Below are 22,051 nucleotides of genomic sequence, written 5' to 3'. Positions count from 1 at the left end.
GAAGATCAAGTATCTAGAGACACACACGGGCTTGAACCAGACTGAAAGACAGCCTTGCAAAAGGACTTCAGAGAAAAAAATGAAAACAACTCTTGATACATTGGATGAGAATTCTTCCCATGGCGGCATGGCTTAGGAATGTCTCAGTAACTAAACTATACAGCTGGAAAAGTTATCATGTTACAATAATTGGGTTTCTGAGGGGAAAGATTTGTTTTTCTTAAAGGGGAAAAACTTTTACAGCATATCAATTAATGAGTAATAGCAATTACTTAGTAATAATTTAGAAATTAATGATTCAGGTCAACATCCATCATGTCTGTCCATGTATAACTTCTGGTTCCAATAGGCTCCATCCCTTGAGGAACTCACACAGCAGCAGTGGGTCTCCACATCAGAGCTGGGGAACATATTTTGCCACTTTGCTATGGACCAAAATCCCCTGAAGAGCTTCAGGTAAATTTGAGCAGATGTGACCAACAGTTACTTTAAGCAAGAATGGATTTTCTCCCTGTGCTGCCCCGCTGAAGCCAAGGAGATAAGATCAAGCCCTGGATCAGAGAATTCCAGAACCAGCGTCTAACGTTGGCTGACAGCAACACTGACCACTGCAACGGGCACTTTCTCCTCTTCCTGCTCTCCAAGGATCCAGTCATCACCTTCACAATGCTCCCATCCCATCTTCAGGTATATTCTCATCCAAAGTTTCAGGACCAGCCCTCCACCTTGCTGTAGATAAATCCTAGTTCATCGTGTGCAGACCAGAGGCACCAGGGATTCTCAGGGCTGCTCTTGCAGTAGCAGTTTTCAAGTAAGGGAATTATCTTTCCAGCATTATTGAATTCTGTGTATCTAACTGCAGGTTATCAAACAGGACTCCCAGAGTCAGTCTGGGAAATACTTTACCGTAAAGGGATTCTGAAGTTCCACTGACCTTACATTTGAAAAAAGGACTTGGCAGTTATGTTCCACAAGAGGGGACCAATAACTGGACTTTGGAAATGGCTTTGAGAGTGACTGGAGTGTGCACTGCAGGTAAGCTCAGGCACTTACAGGGTGTTAGCAGGTGGAGTGTTACGTATCCAAAAAGCCTAAGAAAATGAAAAAAGAGAGGCTCAGAATTCTCACTCCCTACATCTGAGGAGCCATAGGGAAGCTGAAGCCTTTAGATGCCAGGTGAGAGAAGCAGAATTGCTGCAAGGCAATTCAAGTAGCCACAGCAACCACAGCTGGAAAGAACCACCACTGTCAACAGCAGGGGAATCCCCCCTCACAGCAGGAAATCCAGAGCAGCTGGCCCGTGTGCTGCAGTCCCACACGCTCCACAAACCAGGAGATCAAATAACGCTGCCTAAAACCATCACACAGACATAACCTCAAGTGTGTTTGCACAGGACTCATGGATGCTGACCACTGAGATTTCTGACTCTGGTTCTCATCTATTTCATGTTTGAAAAGGGAGAAATAATCTAATAGATGTATGGTCAAAGCAGAAGTGACACTTGGCAACACTACGAGATTCAAATAGCTCATTCAAGGTTTTCCCATTTCAGGCACAAGTTCCATTATTTGCTTCAATGATTCTTCTCCTTCAGACCTGGTATTTCAAAACTCACTGCTTTATGATGGACCCCCTGCAATGGCTTCAGAAGGCAAGCACTACCTCATTTGGTTGATGGGAGTTAGCTGAAGCAGTTTTTAAAAAATCCCTGTTTTTTAACAGGCCATGCAAAAACTGAACAATGAAGCCTAGGGAGTCTTCATCTTGATTCAGACATTCTTACTGGAATGTGCCACTTCCTGACTCTTTTTGCTTTCATGACAGCTCTTCTATTTTCCATTTGGGACCAAAAGCCATGGCAATTCCCTGCTAACACACATCCACTGGGTTGTCTCCTAAACCATTGTCCCACACAGGACATCATCCCTTGAGTACGTTGACTCAGGCTGTGACAGACACAAAGTTCAGAGGCCAAACCACCAATCCCACCCCACAGCCATGCTGTGTATGCTGGATCACCATGTGTGACATTAGCCATGCTCATTACAATTACTATGTAAACAGAAAGATGTTAATAATTTTGAAGTAATGAGAAAATGCTGGGCTTGATATTTGAATTCTCACGCTGCAGGCTCAGGTTCAGACCAGGACTGCATTTCCCTACCTGCTGCCCCAGAAGTTGTCTCAGGAGAGGACGCGTTTTGCACCACTGCTTTCTCACTTCTCTGAGCTGATGAAGAATTAAGTTTCTCTTGTCCTTTGATGCTTATTTCTGTTTTGTTACCAACTCCCTTGAAAAGAAAAAAGGAATATTGTCTTCCCCTATTATAAAGGTGTGCTGCTACCAGGTAAGAGACCTGCCCCTGAATCTCAGAACAGAAACAATCAATGCTTTCCAACCCAACACATAGGCAGGATTCATCTACTATGGAGTTGCTTCCCTGCAGAATTTTCCACACCTTTCCATCTTCCCTTACAGACAAGGAAAAAATTATTCCAGTGACTTTTCTAAACATTACCTTCTCTATAGGGCTTAGGATGAAATAAACACTCTCCAGGTAGAGAGGCAGAAGGAGGAGGCAGAGAAATAGTCCTAAGCCTTTTCCTTACTCTGACTGTGGGAAGCTGCTGTGCACCTGAAGGAAGCTCAGAGGCAGAACTCAATTTAGAAGTCTGTTACACAAAATATAGTTATTACTTTTTAGTATGTTATTAACAGTTTTGTCATCTGTTTCCCACAAAACCACTGATTTTATCAAAGATTTTATTATTATTTAAACTAGGAAGCTGAATATGTTTAATATATTTAATTTTTTGGCATAAATAAAAATACAGCCATTTGTAGGGAGCTGCTCTGCCACCAGCAAAACATTTACTGCCAGAGCTGCACTGAACATGGGGCTCAGTGCACTGAAAGATTCTATTACCACATCTGTCTGTCAATGTCTCCAATGAAAGGAGCATGGATGGTGAATGCCTGATGGACTCAGTTCAAGCTCCCCAGTAAGGCAGGTTCGGGATAATTCAGGAGCAAAAGAGGGGTCACTGCGCCAAGCACATACCTTGGTGGAATAAACAAATTGATCGATGAGTTTTCCATCCCCAGCAGCATTCTGAAGGGCAAAAACCTGTTCAATTTTAACAACTGGAGACATGTTACACTTTTGCAGATCCAGGTTGTGCATGGTGATGGAAGCTGGCAGGGACTTCCTAGCTGCAGCTGTTTTCCAGGCGATTTTCACGGGCGGAGCCTCCTCCTCCTCCAGGCTGGACTGCCTGCGCTGGCCCTGCCGCCGTGCCTCGCCGTGGCAGGGCGACGAGCCTGCCGCCACCGCGCTGGCGTGCTCCGGCTGCGAGCTCGGCGCCGCCTTCGGCCGCCGGTTCTTCTTGGCCTCCGATTTGGAAGCAGCAGTCTTTTTGGCTTTGGCCAAAGCCTCCTCTGGCTCTTGGTCTACGTAAATGAAGGTGTACTGTTCTATCCTCTCTTCCCGGGTCATTTTCAGTGCCTTCTCGGCGTGGGCAATGCCAATGTCCCACTGCGCTCGCTCCCTCTGCGGCCGTGGCTTGCGAATCTTAAGGGACGAGACAAGCAGTTGGTTACACTGAAGATTTTGCCACTACAGGACATAAACCCAACCCTGAGGGTCTCTGCATCTCTCAGGCAGCAGACTGCAGTCTGCTCTCCGTTTACAGGGTATTTTTGACACTGAATTCCCTGCCAGTGAGATGCAGCCAGTCTTTCTCAGGGCAAAGCACTGAAGAGTTCCAGACCTGCCCCGGAGCATCTCCCTTACAGAGATGATCCCCCAGTGCCCCCTGTACCTTCTGTTTCTCAGAGTGGTTGCTGGCTTGCTTGGCTGCCTCAGCCAGTAACTGCTCGTACTGTTTGTGCCCTTGGTACTCCCGGACACGCTTCTCGTGCACCCAGGCCCGCTCTGGCTGGTTGCTGAAGAACTGCACGTGGTATTCCCGGGCACCTGAAAGGGCAAACACCACTCAGCAGTTGTGCCAACACTGCTCTGCCTGTTCAGCTCACGCTCTCCTCCTCCCCAGCGCTTCCTTCCTGCAAGTGAAGGTACCTGGCCCAAGTGCAGAAATACAACAGGCCAGATCCAGAACAGTTTGAGATGGAAGCTCAGGACAGCCTGCCCACACTGAACTCTCACAATGACTTGAGAAAAGCAGAAACACCCGTGCACCAGCCCGTTCCCACAGTGCCACCTGCAGAGGTCATGTACCAGGCACTAGTTCTGTGCATGTCCTGACTGTCCTGCTCAGCACACACACAGCAGGATTCACTGGCAAAGGCAGTTTAGAATGAAGATATTTTTAATAACGGAACAGCTACAGACAGCTGACACTCTGGAAAAGAGCTTCCTCCCTTACCTCTTGTATTAATTTTGGTATGCACGTCAAGCTGTGGATCACACGACACCATGCAAGGCCACCACGGGTACGTCCCCACCTTGGACCAAACCAGATCCCCAACCTGGAACTTGACGTCGTGGGGCACCTGCGTTGGAAGGGATGGCACAAGCTGCTGCACCTGCAAAGGAAACACCAGATTAAAGCCACAGGAGAGGATTTAGAGCACTTGGAGATGCACACACCATCCACAGGGACTTCTTCTTGTTCTCTCAGATATCCCTGAGGTTTGATAATCCAAGATGACAAAAATATTTCTTAGAAACATGAAAGAAAGAAGCTGCATGCAGCTGGGATTTATGCAACAACACCATCAACAAACTGAGACACAAAAGAGCAACTACTACCCTCCCCCCAAAAAGGATTCTGCTTCTTAAGTTGATTAGAAATACTGCTTTTAGGATAAAATAAAGCAATAAATCCAGTACAATAAGAGATGCATTGAAGCAGTAATGAGAGTGATAAGAGTTTAAAAGAAATGACAACTGATTTATCAGATAAATTAAAGAATCAATGGAAGAAATGGTCAAAAAATAGTGACATTCTCTGAGCTCCAAAAGTGTTAACTGGTGCATGTACTAACCGGGGCTTCCTCCAGCACTGCGTCTTCTCTTGGTCTCTCAGAGAGTGTGCTAAGCCTCTCGTTTGGTCTCTAAGAAAAGGGTAACAATGAAGAGAAAAAAGGAAAACAACACTTACTGTAAGGGGACAGTAAAACAACAGAAGATAATAGTGAAACCAAGTAGAAAAAAATAATTCACAGAGAGAAAGCCAATCATGAACCCAGAAAACGTGACTATGACTATTCCTTGTACCAAATTAACATAGTAACACCATAATAAAGAAATACCTGGTTTCACCTACACTATTTACATTACTATCACACCTGAATATAACCACGTTCTCTTTTAACAGATGACAGAAGAGCATACATTCAGAAACAGCAAATCCAAGTAACTTTCCAACTAAAATAACACACAGTTTCCAAAAACCAGAGAACCCATGTGAGGATAACCACAGCAATGTGGCAAGTCTCACTCTACACCAGTTATTTGCAAGAACTGCAGTACATAGATTATGCTAAATATATAACATGATAATTGTAAAATCAATGTTAAATTGCATAGAGTTGACAAATATATTTGGAGGACCAGAAGCCCACAACACAGAGCAGAATCAGCCCCAACCAGAAGGGGACACTGACGTGGGGGGCCATGTCAGCAGGTGTGAGGGGACAGGGCTGAGGTAAGGGTGCCACACACCTGCTTTCCCTGCAGCAGGGAAGTCAAAGGACTCAAAGAGCAGCATAAGGAGTGGTCAGAGACAAGCAGTGAGGAACTAACAATGCTGACAAACCCCGTTATTGCCAGGCCACTCCAAGCACAGACCCCACATCAGTCCATGCTGTGTGCTCCAGAGAAACAGGGACACGGGGAAAGGGACAGAGCAGCTCAGGTCAGGGGTGGCACAGCCCAGTGTCTCATCTGGAGCTGTCAGTATATAACCACCATTGAAGACTAATTACATTGCTATTTGCTGGGCAGAAATTCTTTCTCCCTGCACAGCAGGAAGCACAGCACTGACTCCTGCCCTTCTTCAGCTACAGGGAGTTAGTGACACCTCCCCTCTGCCAGGAGAATCGAGCTGGGTTCACAGGCTGCAAACTTCCAGCACCTCACAGAACAAAACTACTGAGCAGAGAGGCTGGTTCTTAAAACAAGGATTCAGAGCTTGACGTTCATCAGTGTTTTCACAACATTTCCATTTTACATCAGCCTCCCCAGTATGGGCATCCCCTCACAGTCAGTGGATTTCCTCTGAGATTACAGCATCAGAATAAGGAACAACTGGTGACCATCTGACTTGCCACAGCCTCACTGAGTGTAAAACTATAGAACAGCCATAGCTGTACCAAAAGTTGTTTGTTCCTACAACGATGATCCCAAGTCACAAGTCTCACCATTAACACTGAAAATGACAAAAGTGTATCTGAAAATGAAATTGTGCAGTGAAAAGCAAAATGATGGGACGATGGACCTGAGACTGCCCTGGCAAACTCATACTGAGAGTCAAAATCCTGTACAAAAAATCCTGCTCCTGTCAGAGCAGGCCATGCCTGAAACAGGGCTGGGTAAATAACACAAAACATTTATTGCAACACCACCTTTAGAAAGGGAAATGAAAGCAACAAGGAAGCCAATAGCAAGACCAAGATTTCCAGTGAACTCTGGATGACACACATGACTAGGAGCTTGGAATTCAAGATGCAAGATTTTAGTTCAGTCTGTGAAAGACAGAAGGTTTCATTCTCATGGTAAGTAGGTAATAGAGCCAAAGGGGCAGGCACAGCTGAAGCTCCAGGAGTAGAAAAGGAGTCACTGGTGAGAGGGGAAACAAACTGACAGCCTGATGCGAGGGTGATGGAGTCTGGCCAGAAAGCAGGTACAGAGCAAGAGAGATGCTGCTCAGGGAGTGCCAGCAGGACACAGTAGTTCCTACAGCCACCTCACAAGGGCCCCAACAGCACCTCCCTGCAGCACAGAACCCACTCTACCAGATCAGAGCTGGTGCCTGCAGGACAGGCTCTTCTCCCTGAGAACAGCAAGCACCAAGGGCTTTCACAGGCCTGACAACAAACGCAGCTATGTCCTGTAACAGCCCAGCCTGAGCCGGGCAATTTCTGTCCTTGCCAGACATGGCAACTTCCCCACTCCTGGCACTTACCAGCCCCTCTGCCACCCATTCCCTCCAACTGGGAGAAACAGAAACCAGCACCACAGAGGTTGCAGGAGCAAGGACGAGAAAAGGAAACAAAAGTACTGGAGTGGCTTATGAAACTGAAAGAAAAAGAATGAGAGGGCACCAAGGTGATCTGGGTCTTTGCTTCCCAGAATCTCAGTTAACACCACCTGATGTACATCCTCTGGATATGGACAATATGGTACAAGATTAATTAATGTTTCACTGCTGAATACCCCAAGTAACCTCACTTTCCACTGAACAATCTGGCACTCTGTTGAGAAGCAATTTTAGGAATGTGTGAGCTTTGATCCAGAAGTTCCATCTTCAACATTGGCCGGAGTGCAGCAAACTCTAAACACGCTATAACACTAAATAATATTTAAAAAATAATGTATAACCTTTTCTAAAATTTGTTTTTCATATGAGCCTTTAAACCAACGTTGTGTTACCTACAGACACAGCTCCTGGCAACCTCACCCTGAGGCTCTGACGAGTAACTAAAGCCTGGTGACTCAGCGTGCACACAGCCAGAACAAGGACAAACCCTGCTGGACACGCTCTCCATCAACAATACCAGGTGTACAGATGGCTGAATGACCATTCCACTTACATTTTGCTCCTCTGGTTCTAATTTTGGAATTTTGTGTGACTTGCGCTCTTCCGATCGGGAAGAGTCATGCTTGCTACTTTTTTTCCTTTTCTCTTTCCTCCCTTCGTGTTTTGCCTTAGCGTACTCCCTCGCTTGGACTTCATTCAACAGGTCCCCACAGAGGGAGGACTCAAACAATTCCCTGCCGTTCTGGATAGTTTTGGTTATTTTGAGTTTGATCTCTGGTGAGCCAGTCTTCTTTGGAATGACCACTTGTGGAGCTGAAGGTGGTGGCAGAGGCGGCGGCTGGGGAGGGGAAGATTTCTCCAGAACCTCGTGTGGCCTGTTGCTGGAGTTCTCCAGCTGGTAGTACTCCGGGGGGCTGAAGTTCCTGACCGTCCCGAAGCCGTTGGCCGATCCGTTGGGATACTGAGCGTACGTCTGGTATTTGGCCTGGGGCTCGTACATGCTGATGGCCGGAGGGTAGCCGTTGCTGAGCGGGGGCAGCTCCTCTGCCGTGGGGTACTGGAAGCCCGGCTGCAGCGCGGCCTCGTACGGCGTCCGGCCCCCATCCTCGGCAATGTCACTGCTGCCATCAAAGGCCTCCTCTTGGCGGATGTTGGCCGAGTCAATGAGTTGAGGTGGTTGCTGAATTGTGTTTCCCATGATCCCTTGCATGAAAGAGAAAGAGAAATCCATTGTTCTGCTCCAGCATCCTTAGCTTTCCCTTTTTCTCATAGGGCCTAGAGGCAGGGGAAGGGAAATCAGAAGTCAGTGTAAATTAAAAAACAGTAATTAAGCAAATTAAACAGCTGAGGAACAAAGGGATCTCAAGAACAATTTCCCCCTCTCTATCCAGCAGACACCCTCACATGGATTTAGAGAGGCTGGTGTTACTGAGCCTTTACAAAGGACTACTGACATGTCTTTCATATGGCAAATTTCTTCTTTTCCAAGACATTTCAAAAAATATCTGAAGCACCTACGAGTGCTTAAGAACTATAAGCCCAAGTATGACAAAGTCAGAGTAACAGTGCCAAACTCCCCAGCACTCCTTACATCCTTCCTGGTCATGCCCTAGGAAGGGTTATTCCAACCAGAAGCAGCTGGACAACATTTCACCCTGCAGCAGAGAAGGCATATACCGCGTTGTCCTGACACAGTCACTGCAAACTGCACAAGCCAGGAACACCACAGAAAAACAGAGAAACCTCCTCTCCTTGCCAAAATTCGAGACATGAGTAGTCTTTGGACAAGCCATAGGATGCCATGAACAACACAATGAAAACAAATGGGTCATTCCACCTTGGCCACTGGGAAAGCAGCACCCTGCAGCAGCCTCAAATGGAGCTTCCCAACCTCTGCCCTCCCCAGAAGAGCAGGATACAGCTTGCATGCACTGGCTCCCAGCAGCTGTGTCAGGAGGGTTATTCTCCTGCCCCTCATACCTTATTTTAATATTTAGCACTGCATGGTTCTGAGCCTCAGCATCAACAGACCCCCAAACCCAGAGGTCACTCACCGAACGAGATTCTACACCTTCAACTTTACAGTGCATATTAAGACACCACACTCAGACTCTGAGTTAGACTTCCAAAACTCAACTGCAGGCTCAGAGAAGGCTTTGGCACTCATGTAAGCAGCTCAATGTTCAACAAGAAGCAACACACAGTGACCTGACCTGCAGGTAGGAAACACCAGTTTGCTTCCCATAAGGTTAGTTCAGCCCTTCCAAAGCAAACACGGCCCTGTGGTATTTGTTCTGCCTGTGTGGGCACACAGGAGGGTTACTGTGCCCTTTTGGTCTGGGTTAGAAATGACATTAATGCATCCCACAGACACTTCTTCTAAAGGAAACCTCCCCTAAACCCTGCCCACACACAATTCCCACCCTCCCAAAGCCATGCATCTCAATACCTTACCTAAGACCTCTCCTAGCACTGAGAACTCCCCTCCTCTAAGACTGCAAAAAGTAACTGAAATTCCAACAGGAACAAGAATTTGATCAGATTTGTGCTGGATGATTTGGGGTGATGTTTTGCAATGATTTGGGGTGATTTGGGGTGATATTTTGCAATGATCTTCACACCTAGATTAAACTGATGTTTGTCCTCATCTTCACTGTCCTGTGAGATTGACTCGGGCACGTTTGTCACTGTAATTAAGCAATTCAGGGCAAGAACAGCAGAAGGCCCTGCAGCAGAATTTTCTCATTGCAGGAACTTTTAAACCTTGGGGCCACGAAACCATCCCTTCCTCCACAGCTCTACACTCAGCCAGCAAACCAACACAAGCGGCACTGTCAGGAGCAACAGATCTGAGGAGCAGCACTGGGATTGCACAGCAAGGTCAAAAACCCCAAGCCACCCCTGTTCTGGGAAGAGGCAGTCAGACTGCTCGTACTATTTACCACCGAATTGTTACTTTCCATCTGCCAAGCCAAACAGCAAACAGACTCTCACACTAGGCTGGGTTTTAGTTTTACTAAAACCAGGTTCAATCTTTTCTTCTGGATACTTATATAAAACTCTTGGGAAGCTGTGGCAGCACTTCAGGAACATGCACAGCTGGGAAGGCACAGTCCCAGCTGCCAATGCAGCTCCCACAGGCTCTGCAGAGGTGGCTGCCCTTGTGCTTTGTTTTGTTACATGACAGAAGCCTGGACTAAGGAACTTCAAAGCACTGCATGTACAATGGGTTTAGGAGCTACCAGTTAAAAAAACGAGTTATGATTTGTTTCCTTTTCATTTGTTCTAGCCTGGGTGCCAGCCTCGCTGCACAGCTGGGACACCCCATCCCAAACTGGCTCCTCAGGAACTCTGTGCAGGCTGAGAACCAGCTCAGGGCTCCAGGAACTGCCCCAGCAGCCTCAAAGACTGTTCTGTGTCCCCACAGCACTGACATCACTGCCAGCTCCTTCCTGCCCAGTCTCTCACTGCCATCACTGTTACCACACCCAGACTTTCCCACTCTCTTTGCCCAAAATTCTGCACCAGTAGGTCAGGCCCCACATGCTGCCCAATGAAGTGGCACCTGGGCAGGATTACAGTGAGAGGACAGGCCCCAGAGTGGCCCACAAAAACAGGACACAATGAGGAATCCTGAGCACACAGGAATCTCAACATCCAAACCCAAGGAAGGACCCCTTTGTGTATGTCCCTCCTAAGCACTAATGTGAAGAACACCCCACTTCACCACAGAGAGCCACCCCTGCTACACAGCAACACCACCCAGACCACAGGGCAACGGGATTTCCAGCTGATCTTGCAGAAAAGTATTCCAGAATAAATTCTTCTCACTGTGCCAGCGATTATTCTATGAACCCACTGTGTCAGCCTCCTGTGAACTCTACAGTTTGCCTTCCAAACATGACCCATAACAGATCCTGCACTGATACAACACTGGAGATCGACAGATATGGAAACAGTTTCATCACTTCAAAGTTTATAGGAAATGGACACTTCACAGCGGCTGCAAACAACCTGAATCAACAATAGTTTCAAATTAACACTTTCAAAAAGTGCAACTGAATTTCCTAGTGAGAGAGTTTCCTCTTTGAAGGCGAGTCCCCTATTCTGTTCTATCCTCTCGCAGCACAGACAGGGACACAGGGCTATTTACAAATGCTGACACTCAGCACACCTTCAGTAAACATTTTCCTGTCATCCATGGGAGAGTCACAATTCAAAGTAACAGAGGAAAAGGTAAATGGAAAAACATAAGCAGCACAGAAGAAGGCAGGTCAGCCTAGTAGAGCTCTTCCTTAAGTGCACACTGTTACTTTCAGTTCCCATCCCAAGCTTCTCAGCTCAACTGAGCACAACTCAAAAAATCACTTCCACTCCAAGAGTGAGTGCTCAGTGAGGGGAAGGTTTTGTGAAGATTATGGATCCTCCAGGTTCACCTTTTCACCAACATTTGCACTTATCTAAAACCAGTTTCAGCATGAGTATTTTTCAACTCTTCTCTTAGAAAACACGACTTGAAGTTCTCAAACCTTGCTTCCACGTTGGATTGGACTAAATAACAACTGAACTCAAATTATCAAACCACTCCAATCCTGTGTGGTAACAGCTTTTCCCAATCAGGGACTTATTCATGTAGGTTTGGCTGAGACTGGTTGTGGCCACAGCAGGGACAAACACAACAGTTACTGATAAAGTCCAGCATGCACACATTTTAAACAGAGGTTTCACCAAACCTTTCCCACCCTTTTCTGTTGGCAATGCCCACCCAGGGTTAGTGCAGCCAGAGGTGAGGTGTTTTCTGGATGGAAGGTGTGTGCTGTGAGGCAGAGCTGGCCTGCTGGCTCCTAGGGGAGCTGGAAGCACTGCTGTGAGTCAGCCGTGTGTGCTCAGAACGGTGTCACTGCCTCGTCACCCTGAGCTGGGCTTTCTGTCACCAGCTCAAAAGCAGAAGTTCCAGGACATCTTTATGTCCAAATCCCACCCAGTTCCTGTCCACACAGACTAAACCAGAGAGATGCAAACCTCTGCTGACATCCTACCGACCCCTCCTTACCCCACGGATGTTTACTGCCATTTCCTGTGCTGTTTCATCCCAAAGCATCCACTTGGTGCTGCTTTCCTCAAGCACCCAGCCAAGGCAGCTCTCAGTAGCTGTTCCCTGCTGCAGGTGTTGGACAGACAGACAGAGCTGCCTGGCTGGACAGGCCAGGTGTCTGAAGTGATGCAATCACTCCTGACCTCTCAAAACCCTCAGCCTGCAGTTCACACACACCCCTGCACCTCACTCCTCCCCTGAGCTGGGCACACCCACTGCTTCTGGTCACATTAACCATGACCCAGAGGGACACCTCTGTCACCTGGAACATCCTCCCGGTGGGTCAGAACTGTCTGAACTGCAGCGAGAAATAAAACAACTGTTCCTACTAATCCCTACATTCAGTCTGTGCAATCTGCTTTGTCCCATCCCTCTCTGCATGTCCTTAACAAATCCCCCAGACAAAGCTCTATTTGCCCATGCTAAGACAACACCAAATTTTCACCTGCACCTGAGTCTTTAACAGGAAACTCGCAGCCTGTGGGTTTTTCCTGACTCCAGCTGGACTGAGCTGTTCCTCCTGGCAGACACCAGCGGTGAATCAGAGGCCTCTTGACAAACTTTTAAAGCATGAGGTGAGGCTGCTTCCCTGTGCACCTTTGTAAAGGTGTTTTGTATTTGGTTTCTGAATGCCAGAAAAAACAGTCACGTCTGTAACTGGGCTTGATAAGGGCATTTGGAAGAAGTTTCCCACGGTGCTGTGGAAAGAAACAACTTGGACAGCAGAGAAAAGGGGTTTGTCTGAAAAAGGAGCTCAGAGACTCATTTGTTTAGAGACCCATGGGATTCAAATGGAAAACATGGAGCAAAAACTCTGGATCTTCAGGAAAAGTCATGGGTCAATACTGCTATGAAGCAGAAGTCAGATATCACAGCCAGGGCAAGCACCACAATGTGTCTCACACAAACCCCCTCAAACTCAGGCAAAGTCGTGAAAACAGGAAAATGCAAAATACGTTTGTATTAAAACAAAACATACAGTCTGACCACCATCCTGCACTCTTACCCTGCATCTTCATAAAGCATATGCTCAGGTTTTGGAGCAAAATCCTTTCAAGCAGTTCATAAAAATAATTAATAATAATAAAATATATATATATATATAACTACCAAAGCATTCACTGTGCATCTCTGCAAAAGGTCACTGAAAGACTTGAACAGCCAACAAAACACGCTACAGTTTTTCCATCTAACTACTGCCTACTTAATACTGTCCTTGGGGCTGGTACCTATCTGTAAAACTACGTCGTCGTTGAGACTTTTAACAACAAATCGCACTGAAACGACCGAGCCTATCGACAGCGAAACGAAAGCACAGCGAGACCACAACAAAGTGCAGCACAACGCAACAGCACCGCAAAAAAAATAACATCAGAGCAGCAACAAACCCTTGGCTGATGCGCAGCTCTTCCCGCGCGCAATAAAAGCCTTCTCCTCGAGCTGCGGAGGCCGCGGCACGATGACACCGACGGCTCCGCTCGGTGAAACCGCGAATTTCTCGCCCGCAGCAGGTCGGGGCTCGGCCCGGTGGGAGCCGCGGGGCCGGACCGCGGGGGTGCGGGGCACGGCTCCGGGCCCGGCCGAGCGCAGGGCCGGCCCCGGCCGGGCTGTGCTCCCGCCGGGCTCTGCCCGGGCCCGGCCCCGCCGCCCCGGTGCCGCCGCAGCTCCCGCAGCAACATGGCGGCCGCGGCCCCTCCGCCCCGGGGCCGCCCGAACCCGCGCTCACCTTCAGTCAGTTCCATTCTCACGGCCCCGCCGCGTCCGCCCGGCCCCGCGCAGACAAAGGCGGCGGCGGGGGCGGCGCGGGGCCTCCGCCTCCTCCTCCTCCCGCAGCACCAGCAAGGCCGCGACGGAGCCCCGGCCTCGATTTCCGCGCCCCCGCCGCTGGCGCCGGCTCCGCCCCGGGGAGGCCGCCCGCCCCCAGCGCCCGCCGCGGCCGAGGGAGGCGCTGGCGGGGCCCGGCGGGTCGGCGGCCGAGGGAGGCGCTGGCGGCGGCGGCGCTGGAGCGGCGGCGGCGCTGGAGCGGCTGTGCCGGTGCGGCCCCGCCGAGCGCCTCCGCCCCCGCCCGCCCCCCGCCGCCGCCGCACTGCGCAGCCGCGCGCGCACGCGCCGCCGGCAGCCATTGGCCGCTCGGGCGGTGCCCGCCGCGGGGCACCACGGGAGGTGTAGTTCGGACCCCGAGGGGCCCGGGGACAGGAGAGCGCTGGCGACATTTGTGACCATCTCTGGGCTCCTCCAAGAGGGACACGGGGCTGGGCTGAGCTCCGGGAAGAGCTGTAGGAAAGGGAGTTTGAAAAGCAACTCTGCTCCTCACTTTAGGGACCTTCCTAAAGGCCCGTGCACAGCACAGGAACATCCATAGATGAGTCTCCTCAGGAACAGGAGAGGAGACCCATCTGTGTCCCTCATTCCCACAGGAAAAGCTCTTTCAGACTTAATCCAAATGTGTTTAAAGCCCAGTTTCGTACTGGGAGCTCTGGCACCAGACTCAAGAGCTCTGTCCCCTTTTTCACCCATCTACTCCATTTTATTTTCTACTTTTTAAAACACTGTTCAAGTGTTTGGGCAGCTATTAGCCAAAGGGTTCCGGACCCATTTTTACTGGGGCACGGCTGACGGGCCCGCAGTGCCAGCCCGGGCACGGCCTCCCGCGGCCCGGGGCACCGGGAGCGGCCCCTGACGCGAGCGGGGCGGGCGCTGCGCGGCTGCCGAGGGGAGCCGCGGCTGCCGCGATCCCCGCGCGGGCCCGAGGCCGGGCCGGGCGTGCCGGGCGGCTCCTGATGCGCTTTTAGGCCCGCGCGGCCCCGGTGCGGCCCCGGTGCGGTTCCCCCCGAGGCTTCGGGGCCCCGCCGGCCGGTCCCGCGCGCCCGCCATGCGCGTGACGTCACGCGAGTCTCGCGATGGCGTCACGCAGCGGCACGTGACGTCACAGCCCGCGCGCCGCTGCCGTTCTCGCACACCCAATCAGCGGCTGTTCCCGAGGGCTCCTCGGGTCAGGCCCCGCCCCGCTTCGCTCCTATTGGGCGGGCTTTCAGCAGGACCGCGAGTCTGACTTCTGATTGGCTGTTGTCGAGCAGGCGTGGCGCGGCGCGATGGCGTCACGGCGCAGGCGCCACAGAGCGGCGACGGGTCCGGTGGGAGGAGAGCGGCCGGCGGTGGGCGGGACCCGGGTCAGAGAACCGGGACCGGAGAACCGGGACCGGAGAACCGGGATCGGCATCGCCGGGACTGGCACGGGCACAGGGACCGCAGAGGGGCGGCGTCGGAGCCCCCGGTCCGGCCCCGACGCGCCCGGCAGCGCTCGGGGATGGGGCCGGCCGGGCCCCGGCGCCCCCCGGCGCCCCCCGCAGCCGCCGCCGTCCCCCGCCGCCGCCGGGGCTGAGCGCCCGCCGCGCCCGGCCCAGCCATGGCTGCGCGCGGCTGTAACGCGCTCCTGGCCGCGGCCAGGGCCAGGTGAGCCCCGGGGGTTTGCAGCTTTTATCGAGCTTTTATCGAGCTTTTATCGAGCTTTTATCGCATTCCCCGGTAAAGCGGCTTCCGAGAGACGCTGCGGAGCCGCCCCCCGGGGATGGGCTGCTAGCACAGCGCGGGTCCTCGGTGTCTCAGCCGTTACGGGGGGAACGGGCTGTCGGCCACAAAACCCATTTCACGAGGCTCTGAGTGCTTCTCTGGTGCTGAGAAGCTTCGGGTGTGATGCCTGGCACTTGGTCCTCCTGCGCTGTTCTTACCGAAGCACCCCTCCAGTTTCAGGGGCTCCCCTCTCCTGGCGCACTGCAGCCCGCTGTGCTCTCCAGCCGTTGCTCCTGTCCAGCTGGTGGATCCTCAGCTAACGCGGAGCTCCGGAGACTCCAGGAGCCAGCCCTGGCCACGCCGTGCCTGCCTGGGCGCTGCCCTGCCTCGCTCACCTGCCCACACCTTGCACACCTGCAGCAGCCCCCGGCAGCAGCTCCCAGGTGAATCCCTGCCCCGCGGGAGCCCCAGGAACCAGGGAGCCAAACCTGCCAAAACTCTGGCCAAGCAGATCCTTCCCGCTCCTGAGGGGAAGAAGTCCTTGCGACAGAGAACCGTGGATGAGCTGAGGCATTACTACAATGGACTGCACCTGCTCTGGACGGACACCAAAGTGGCTGCCAGGATGGTGTGGAAGCTGCTGCACGGACAGGTGCTCACCAGGAGGGAGAGGAGAAGGGTAAGTGTCACCACACCTGGATAAATCGATGCAGTAAGAGGCTTAACCCCTTCTTTGGACACACTTTGTGTGTCTGGCTGAGGGATGGGCTCTGGGTAATCCCTGCTGTGCTTTTCTCCCTGCAGCTGCTGAGAACTTGTGCAGATCTCTTCCGTCTGGTTCCCTTCCTGGTGTTTGTCATTGTCCCCTTCATGGAGTTTCTGTTACCTGTGTTCCTGAAGCTCTTCCCTGAAATGCTGCCCTCGACGTTTGAGACGGAGTCCAAGAAGGTTTGTGTCCTCTGTGAGGCTGTGGAGTGTCCCCAGCTCCTCAGAACATCTGTGCAGCTGTGCAGGGCTGCTGCCAGTGAGGATCAGCCTCACCCCGGCCCTGAGACATTCCCAACGTATTCCTGAGCTGCGGCTGTGCTGCAGACAGGGATCAGAAGGAATGTGCACAGCAATTCCATTTCCTGATTTATAACCTTGTATTTCCCAAATGAAGGAAGAAAAGCAGAAGAAGAAGTTGAGTGCAAAGCTGGAGTTAGCAAAGTTCCTGCGGGAGACCATTGCAGAGATGGCCAAAAGGAACAAGGCAGACACAGGAAAAGGGAAACAATTCTCCTTTTACCTGCACGAGGTAGGATGGCAGCCATGGCACAGACACACCTTTAGAGCCGCTGGTTGGGGCAGAGAGCACAGGATTTGTAGCAGGATTGTGGAGACAGAGCAGCTGTCAGCCCTGCTGGCAGGAATTCCGGTCCTGGGAGGGCACACCTTTAATGCCTCTCAGTCACAGTTTCACTGTGACTTTTAACCCTGAGGGGGGAGGAGGTTCCTGCTGGTGCTCCCCTGAGGGAGGAGGAGGTTCCTGCTGGAGCTGCCCTGGGGGAGGAGGAGGTTCCTGCTGGTGATCCCCTGAGGGAGGAGGAGGTTCCTGCCGGTGATCCCGCTCAGGGCTGTCTGTCTGTGCTTACCTCAGCTCCCTCCCAGCGGCCGGCAGCCCAGCACACAGGAGGTCCTGCGCTTCTCCAAGCTCTTCGAGGATGAGCTGACCCTGGAGCACCTGGAGAGGCCGCAGCTGGTGGCCCTGTGCAAGCTGCTGGAGCTGCAGCCCCTGGGCACCAACAACCTGCTGCGCTTCCAGCTGCTGCTGCGGCTGCGCAGCATCAAGGCCGACGACGAGGTGGGTCTGCAGCAGCACCCAGGAGCTGCTGCTGCTTGCACTGGTGCCCCACACACCCTCAAGCAGGGCAGTTTGGGATTGCTGGGAGTCAGATCCCAGAAGAAAACAGAATGGGAGTTCACCTCCCTGCGCCCCTGCAGTCTTTGGGGAGCTCCAACGGAGGTGGCACTGCAGATATTGTCACGAGGGCATTTCGTTTTGGACTCATGATGACTGAAAAACAGGGATGTTTTTCAGTGTGCAATGGGGTTATTTGGAAAATGGAGCCAGACTTATCTCTGCAGAGTGGAAGGACAGCAGGTAGTGGCCATAAGTTGCAGCAAGGGAAATTTCAACTTGATAAGGAAAAAAATTAAAATCGGTGAGAGGGTAAACAGTGGAACAGGTTGTCTGAAGGCTGTGGAATCCCCATCCCTAAAGAGATTCAAAGCACAGATGGAAAATGCTGAACAATTTTGAGCTGGAGGTTGATCTGGGGACCTCCAGAAGTCCTTTCAGGTGCAAGAGGGCCTTGGCTTACCCTGAGGCTGGGTGGGAACGCTGCTGTTCATTCCAGATGATTGCCAAGGAGGGGGTCGGTGGCCTGAGCGTGCCGGAGCTGCAGAGCGCCTGCAGGGCCAGAGGGATGCGGTCACTGGGGCTCTCTGAGGAGCAGCTGAAGGAGCAGCTGGGGCAGGTGAGTGTGTGAGGTGCTGTGGCACAGCTTCCTGAGAATTCATGGGTTTCAGGCTGGATCCTCAGCTGCAGAGCTGAGCTGTAAGGCATGAAGGGTCCAGATTATGTCCTAGCCTGAAGAGAAATAGACACAGAAATAGAACAAAGGCCAGATAGGAGCATGGTGAAGTGGGGGTTATTCCCAACTCTTCAGACCCATTTCTTCTCATTCTGGTATCTTAAAACTGTATTATCCAAACTCAAGATTGCTTTAAGAACAAAGTGTTGTATTAATAAATGCTCACATAGAGCCAATATGAAGCATTTTTTCCTTCTGTTTTTTTCCAACAGTGGCTGGATCTTCATTTAAAGGAGAACGTTCCCTCTTCTCTCCTCCTGCTTTCCCGTGCCTTGTACTTAATAGACCTAAAGCCACAATCTGTTCCCATTCCACAGAACAAGGTGAGTGGTTTGAATAAAGCTTTTAGGTTAATAGCTCAACCATTAGACATTATAAAAATGAAGTACTGTGACAGAATCTTGTTTTCTGATCCTACAAGTGGACAGAAGTTATGAATCTGTTCTTCTGCAGACAGGTGAAGCTGCTGGAGTGACAACACCTGTTCTTGACGGTCAGGAGACCCTCCTGGATCCTGCCCCTGTTATACAGGGAAGAAAGGTTAGAAACAGCAGTCTGCAAGCAGGAAAACATGTGCTGACATCATTGGGAATTGAGTGTGACCAAACCTTTCCAAAGTTTGACACCATGGCACAGAGCATGTGCAGCGTCTGTTCTTGCACTGTGTGGGTGTTTTCCCCCCAGGAGCCTCACAGTTGCATGTTCTGATTTGAGAGGCAAGGGAAGGGAGCAGGGATCTGCTGTGGCACAAGTGGTGCTGTGCTGGGAGCAGCTGGTTATTCAGTACCATGGCACTGGCTCCCAGCCAGGGAGACTCAACCTGAATTGCTTCAGGCCCCAGCTCAGAGAAGCCAGTTAAAGTGGACTTGTTTTTAGCCTTCTTACTGAATTTGGGTTCAGTTTTCCAGGACAAAATGAGCCAAAATATCTAGAGTAAGAAAGCCAGAGCATATGGTTCTCAGCATCACACTGCAGTGAATTCCTTAGATTAGTCCCAGCTGATAAAAGCAGCAGCAGGAATCAAAGAATATTGTATCAACTGCCAGAAATATTTCCACATAGTTAAACTGTGCTGGGACACAACAATGGAAATACCAGCACAGCTTTCACAGAGTGAGCAGGGAACAGTCTTGTCAGAAGGGAGAAGGGCCTGGGGGGTTCAGGCTTTTGCGAGAGGGTTCTGTGACTTACAGCTGCTTTTTCCTTAAAGAATGAAGAATTTGTGTCCCAGCCAACAGAGAAATTGCCATTCTCTGAAGCATCAGTGAAGCCTCCCCCACGAGAGGTGAGCTTGTCAGGGTTCTTACACTTCCCAAAAGAGATTGTTCTTCACACGGCTTGCAGCCAAACCGAGGAAGGTCTTAGCACAGGATGCTGTGAACACTGCTGAGTTCAGGGAGCAGCTGGAGAAGCTGGATGAGAACTGCACTGAGGGCTGTTCAATACAAAGATACCACAGATGGCAGAGAGCAGTCAGACTGGGGGGAGTTACTGGTATGTCCTTGTACTCTTCCTTAATAATCTGCCTTGGGCCACCAGGACAGACCAGCCTTCCCTTGGAGTCACCAGTGTAGGAGCCACTTTTATCTGTAAAAATATTTCTGCAGTGATTGTTTTTGTTTTGTTTCTTTCTGTGAATATTTAATTTCAATTTAGGTGCTTGTGTGCACATCTGGGATGCTGCTTAAGGCAAGTTTGGGAGTCCAGATAGACTTCTATCTCCTTTAACGTGAAGAACTTTGCTCCTCATCAGCTGGATGATGCTCTCCAGAGCAGCTTCCCATGCACCTTCAGAAAAGATTTTGAATTTCAAGAAACACTTGTACTGCCTAAAATCTGCTCTTTTCTTTTTTCCCTAGACCAAAATGGAAGCATCCCAGAGCAGCAAAGCTGGTGCCAACGGAGCCTGACCTGGAGCCAGCACTGGGAGGAAGCAGCTTCCATCTCCACAGCTCCTGCAAAGCGGGCAGGGATTTCCCAGGAGGCTGCTCTACACAAGGAGGCAGTAGCCCTCAGGGGCCTCTCTTTCTGTCCCAAGCTTGCTAGCAGCTAGGCCACTGCTGTCTGGATGGCCCCAGACATCTCTTTTGTGCTGGATCCTTGCCCTGCTACTTTTAACTTATGGTGTAAATATGTTAATAGTGGTGCTGCTGTCTGTGCTGTTCCTGAGCAGGTGTTTGTGCTTAGCAAAGGCAGCTTTTCATGTTAGAGTGGCCTGTGCACAGAACAAGCTGGGCTGGTGTCCAGCAAAGCCTGTTCTGCAGCGTGAAATCCTCTGCAGGAACATCCCCACACACTCACTCAGGGCCAGCAGCTTGTCCTGAGTGTCCCAGCTCAGCTCCTGGTCCTGATTAGGGTGTTTTAGCCAGTGACCAGCCCACAACGACCCACGTGGCCACAGCTTTGTGAGGAGGGTGAGCACAGGGAGGGAGGGAGCAGCACTGGGTGCTGTGGCAGGACTGATCAGAGGGACTTGAGGCCTTGCTGGACAGGAGCAGAGCAGGGACAGGAACAGCCTCCAGCTGTGTTTGCTTCCCCAGGGAGCTGTGCAGGTGCCACGCACTGTGACAGGATCAGACTTGCACTTTCAGGATCCCTCTGGGTCACGAGAGGGAGCAGCCCAGGACCTGCACACCCCTCCCAAGCGTGGAGCTTTGGTTAATCCTCACCAGGCTCAGAATACACACCAAGTGCTCTCCAATACTTGCAAAGTGACTCCTCACACACTCCAGTGATGACTCAGTTTTTGCCAGACTCTCAGAGGATACTGAAAAGCTGTTTTTAGCATTTGTTAAATTTTTTACTCCGTCCTATGTAAATGCTGAGAAATTGCTCACATTATGGATTTTAAATATGTATATTTATACTTACTGTTAAATTAGATTTGGTGCTAAGTAGGAATTAAATGTCTCTTCCAGAGGTCAGACAGCCTTTAGAACAACCTGACTGAGAGCCAGTTCTCCAAGCTCCGGTGTGAGCAGCACTTTAAACCCGAGGCCTCGGGCTCCTACAGCAGCACAGAGCCAGCTGTCAGGTGTCCTGTGTCCTTAGCTCTGTACCTGAGCCTCTCCTCGTTCATCCTGCCCGCCGGATCTGTGTCTAATAGACGGGAACAAATGTTATTTCAATAAAATAACACCTTGCTGTGGAGTCACTGCTGCCTCTTAGTGCCGTAATGAGGGAAGGCTCCTCCTCCCGCCTGGTGTTCCCTCCCAAGCCTGGCTGGATTTCTCCGGGAGGTTTGGGGTGATCAGGTACCGGCTCCTTCATTTGCCAGCCGGGGAGAGCTCCCTGCTCCATCCCAGCACCTGTGCTGGCTGCAGAGCTCCCTGCTCCTGCCGGGCAGCCCCTGCTCCGGGCGCAGGAGAGGAGGAGGAGGCTGGCGGGATGAAGGCAGAGCTGAGAGGTTTCACAGATGGGAGTGAAGAGGGGCTGGCGGGGAGCCCGGGCATCACCTGGGCACCGCCCTGCGTGGCGAGCTCGGGGTGGGCTCTGGTTCTTCCCACATCCCCATCCTCCAGCCACGACCACGCCACGCTGGTGTGCGTGCGAGGGCTCGTGTCCATTTGCCTTCTGTGTTTTCAA

The 22,051-nt window shown here is 51.2% G+C and overlaps 2 protein-coding genes across 5 annotated transcripts in view; one reads left to right on the top strand and one right to left on the bottom strand.

Moving 5' to 3' along the window:
* The window catches only part of NSD3 (nuclear receptor binding SET domain protein 3), a 36,207-nt gene extending 21,809 nt beyond the window's left edge, over positions 1 to 14,398 (bottom strand). For 2 of the 4 annotated variants that reach the window (XM_012570519.5, XM_030290146.4), the window contains exons 1-7: positions 14,047 to 14,398; positions 7,779 to 8,500; positions 5,010 to 5,078; positions 4,388 to 4,547; positions 3,824 to 3,978; positions 3,064 to 3,573; positions 2,166 to 2,292 (exon numbers count right to left, since the gene is read on the bottom strand). In XM_012570519.5, the coding sequence (XP_012425973.4) occupies positions 2,166 to 2,292; positions 3,064 to 3,573; positions 3,824 to 3,978; positions 4,388 to 4,547; positions 5,010 to 5,078; positions 7,779 to 8,456 (1,699 nt within the window). In that variant the 5' untranslated portion in view covers positions 8,457 to 8,500; positions 14,047 to 14,398. Of the gene's footprint in view, positions 1 to 2,165; positions 2,293 to 3,063; positions 3,574 to 3,823; positions 3,979 to 4,387; positions 4,548 to 5,009; positions 5,079 to 7,778; positions 8,501 to 13,708; positions 13,976 to 14,046 lie in introns of those variants that run through there. The other 2 variants (XM_030290147.4, XM_072917767.1) reach the window with 2 other exon arrangements.
* A 1,034-nt stretch (positions 14,399 to 15,432) lies between these two features.
* LETM2 (leucine zipper and EF-hand containing transmembrane protein 2) lies at positions 15,433 to 21,620 on the top strand. The gene is made up of 10 exons (XM_012570514.5): positions 15,433 to 15,773; positions 16,065 to 16,509; positions 16,635 to 16,778; positions 16,993 to 17,127; positions 17,470 to 17,673; positions 18,230 to 18,349; positions 18,679 to 18,789; positions 18,920 to 19,006; positions 19,677 to 19,751; positions 20,326 to 21,620. Exons 1-10 carry the CDS (start codon positions 15,727 to 15,729, stop codon positions 20,374 to 20,376), a joined length of 1,419 nt encoding a protein of 472 aa, XP_012425968.5. The 5' UTR covers positions 15,433 to 15,726; the 3' UTR covers positions 20,377 to 21,620.
* The last annotated feature ends 431 nt before the right edge of the window (positions 21,621 to 22,051 follow it).

Source organism: Taeniopygia guttata, chromosome 22 (genome assembly GCF_048771995.1).
Source record: "Taeniopygia guttata chromosome 22, bTaeGut7.mat, whole genome shotgun sequence".
Classification (NCBI taxonomy): Eukaryota; Metazoa; Chordata; class Aves; order Passeriformes; family Estrildidae; genus Taeniopygia; species Taeniopygia guttata.
The sequence above is the reverse complement of the archived record's forward strand: the minus strand, read 5'-3'. Positions and strand labels throughout refer to the sequence as shown.

Bases quoted from the DNA above. Each gene is read 5' to 3' on its own strand.
- LETM2 (XM_012570514.5), top strand. From the start codon at position 15,727: ATGGCTGCGCGCGGCTGTAACGCGCTCCTGGCCGCGGCCAGGGCCAG. The intron at 15,774-16,064 runs GTGAGCCCCGGG...GCACCCCTCCAG, and splicing joins CTGGCCGCGGCCAGGGCCAG to TTTCAGGGGCTCCCCTCTCC. The intron at 19,007-19,676 runs GTTAGAAACAGC...TTTTCCTTAAAG, and splicing joins CTGTTATACAGGGAAGAAAG to AATGAAGAATTTGTGTCCCA.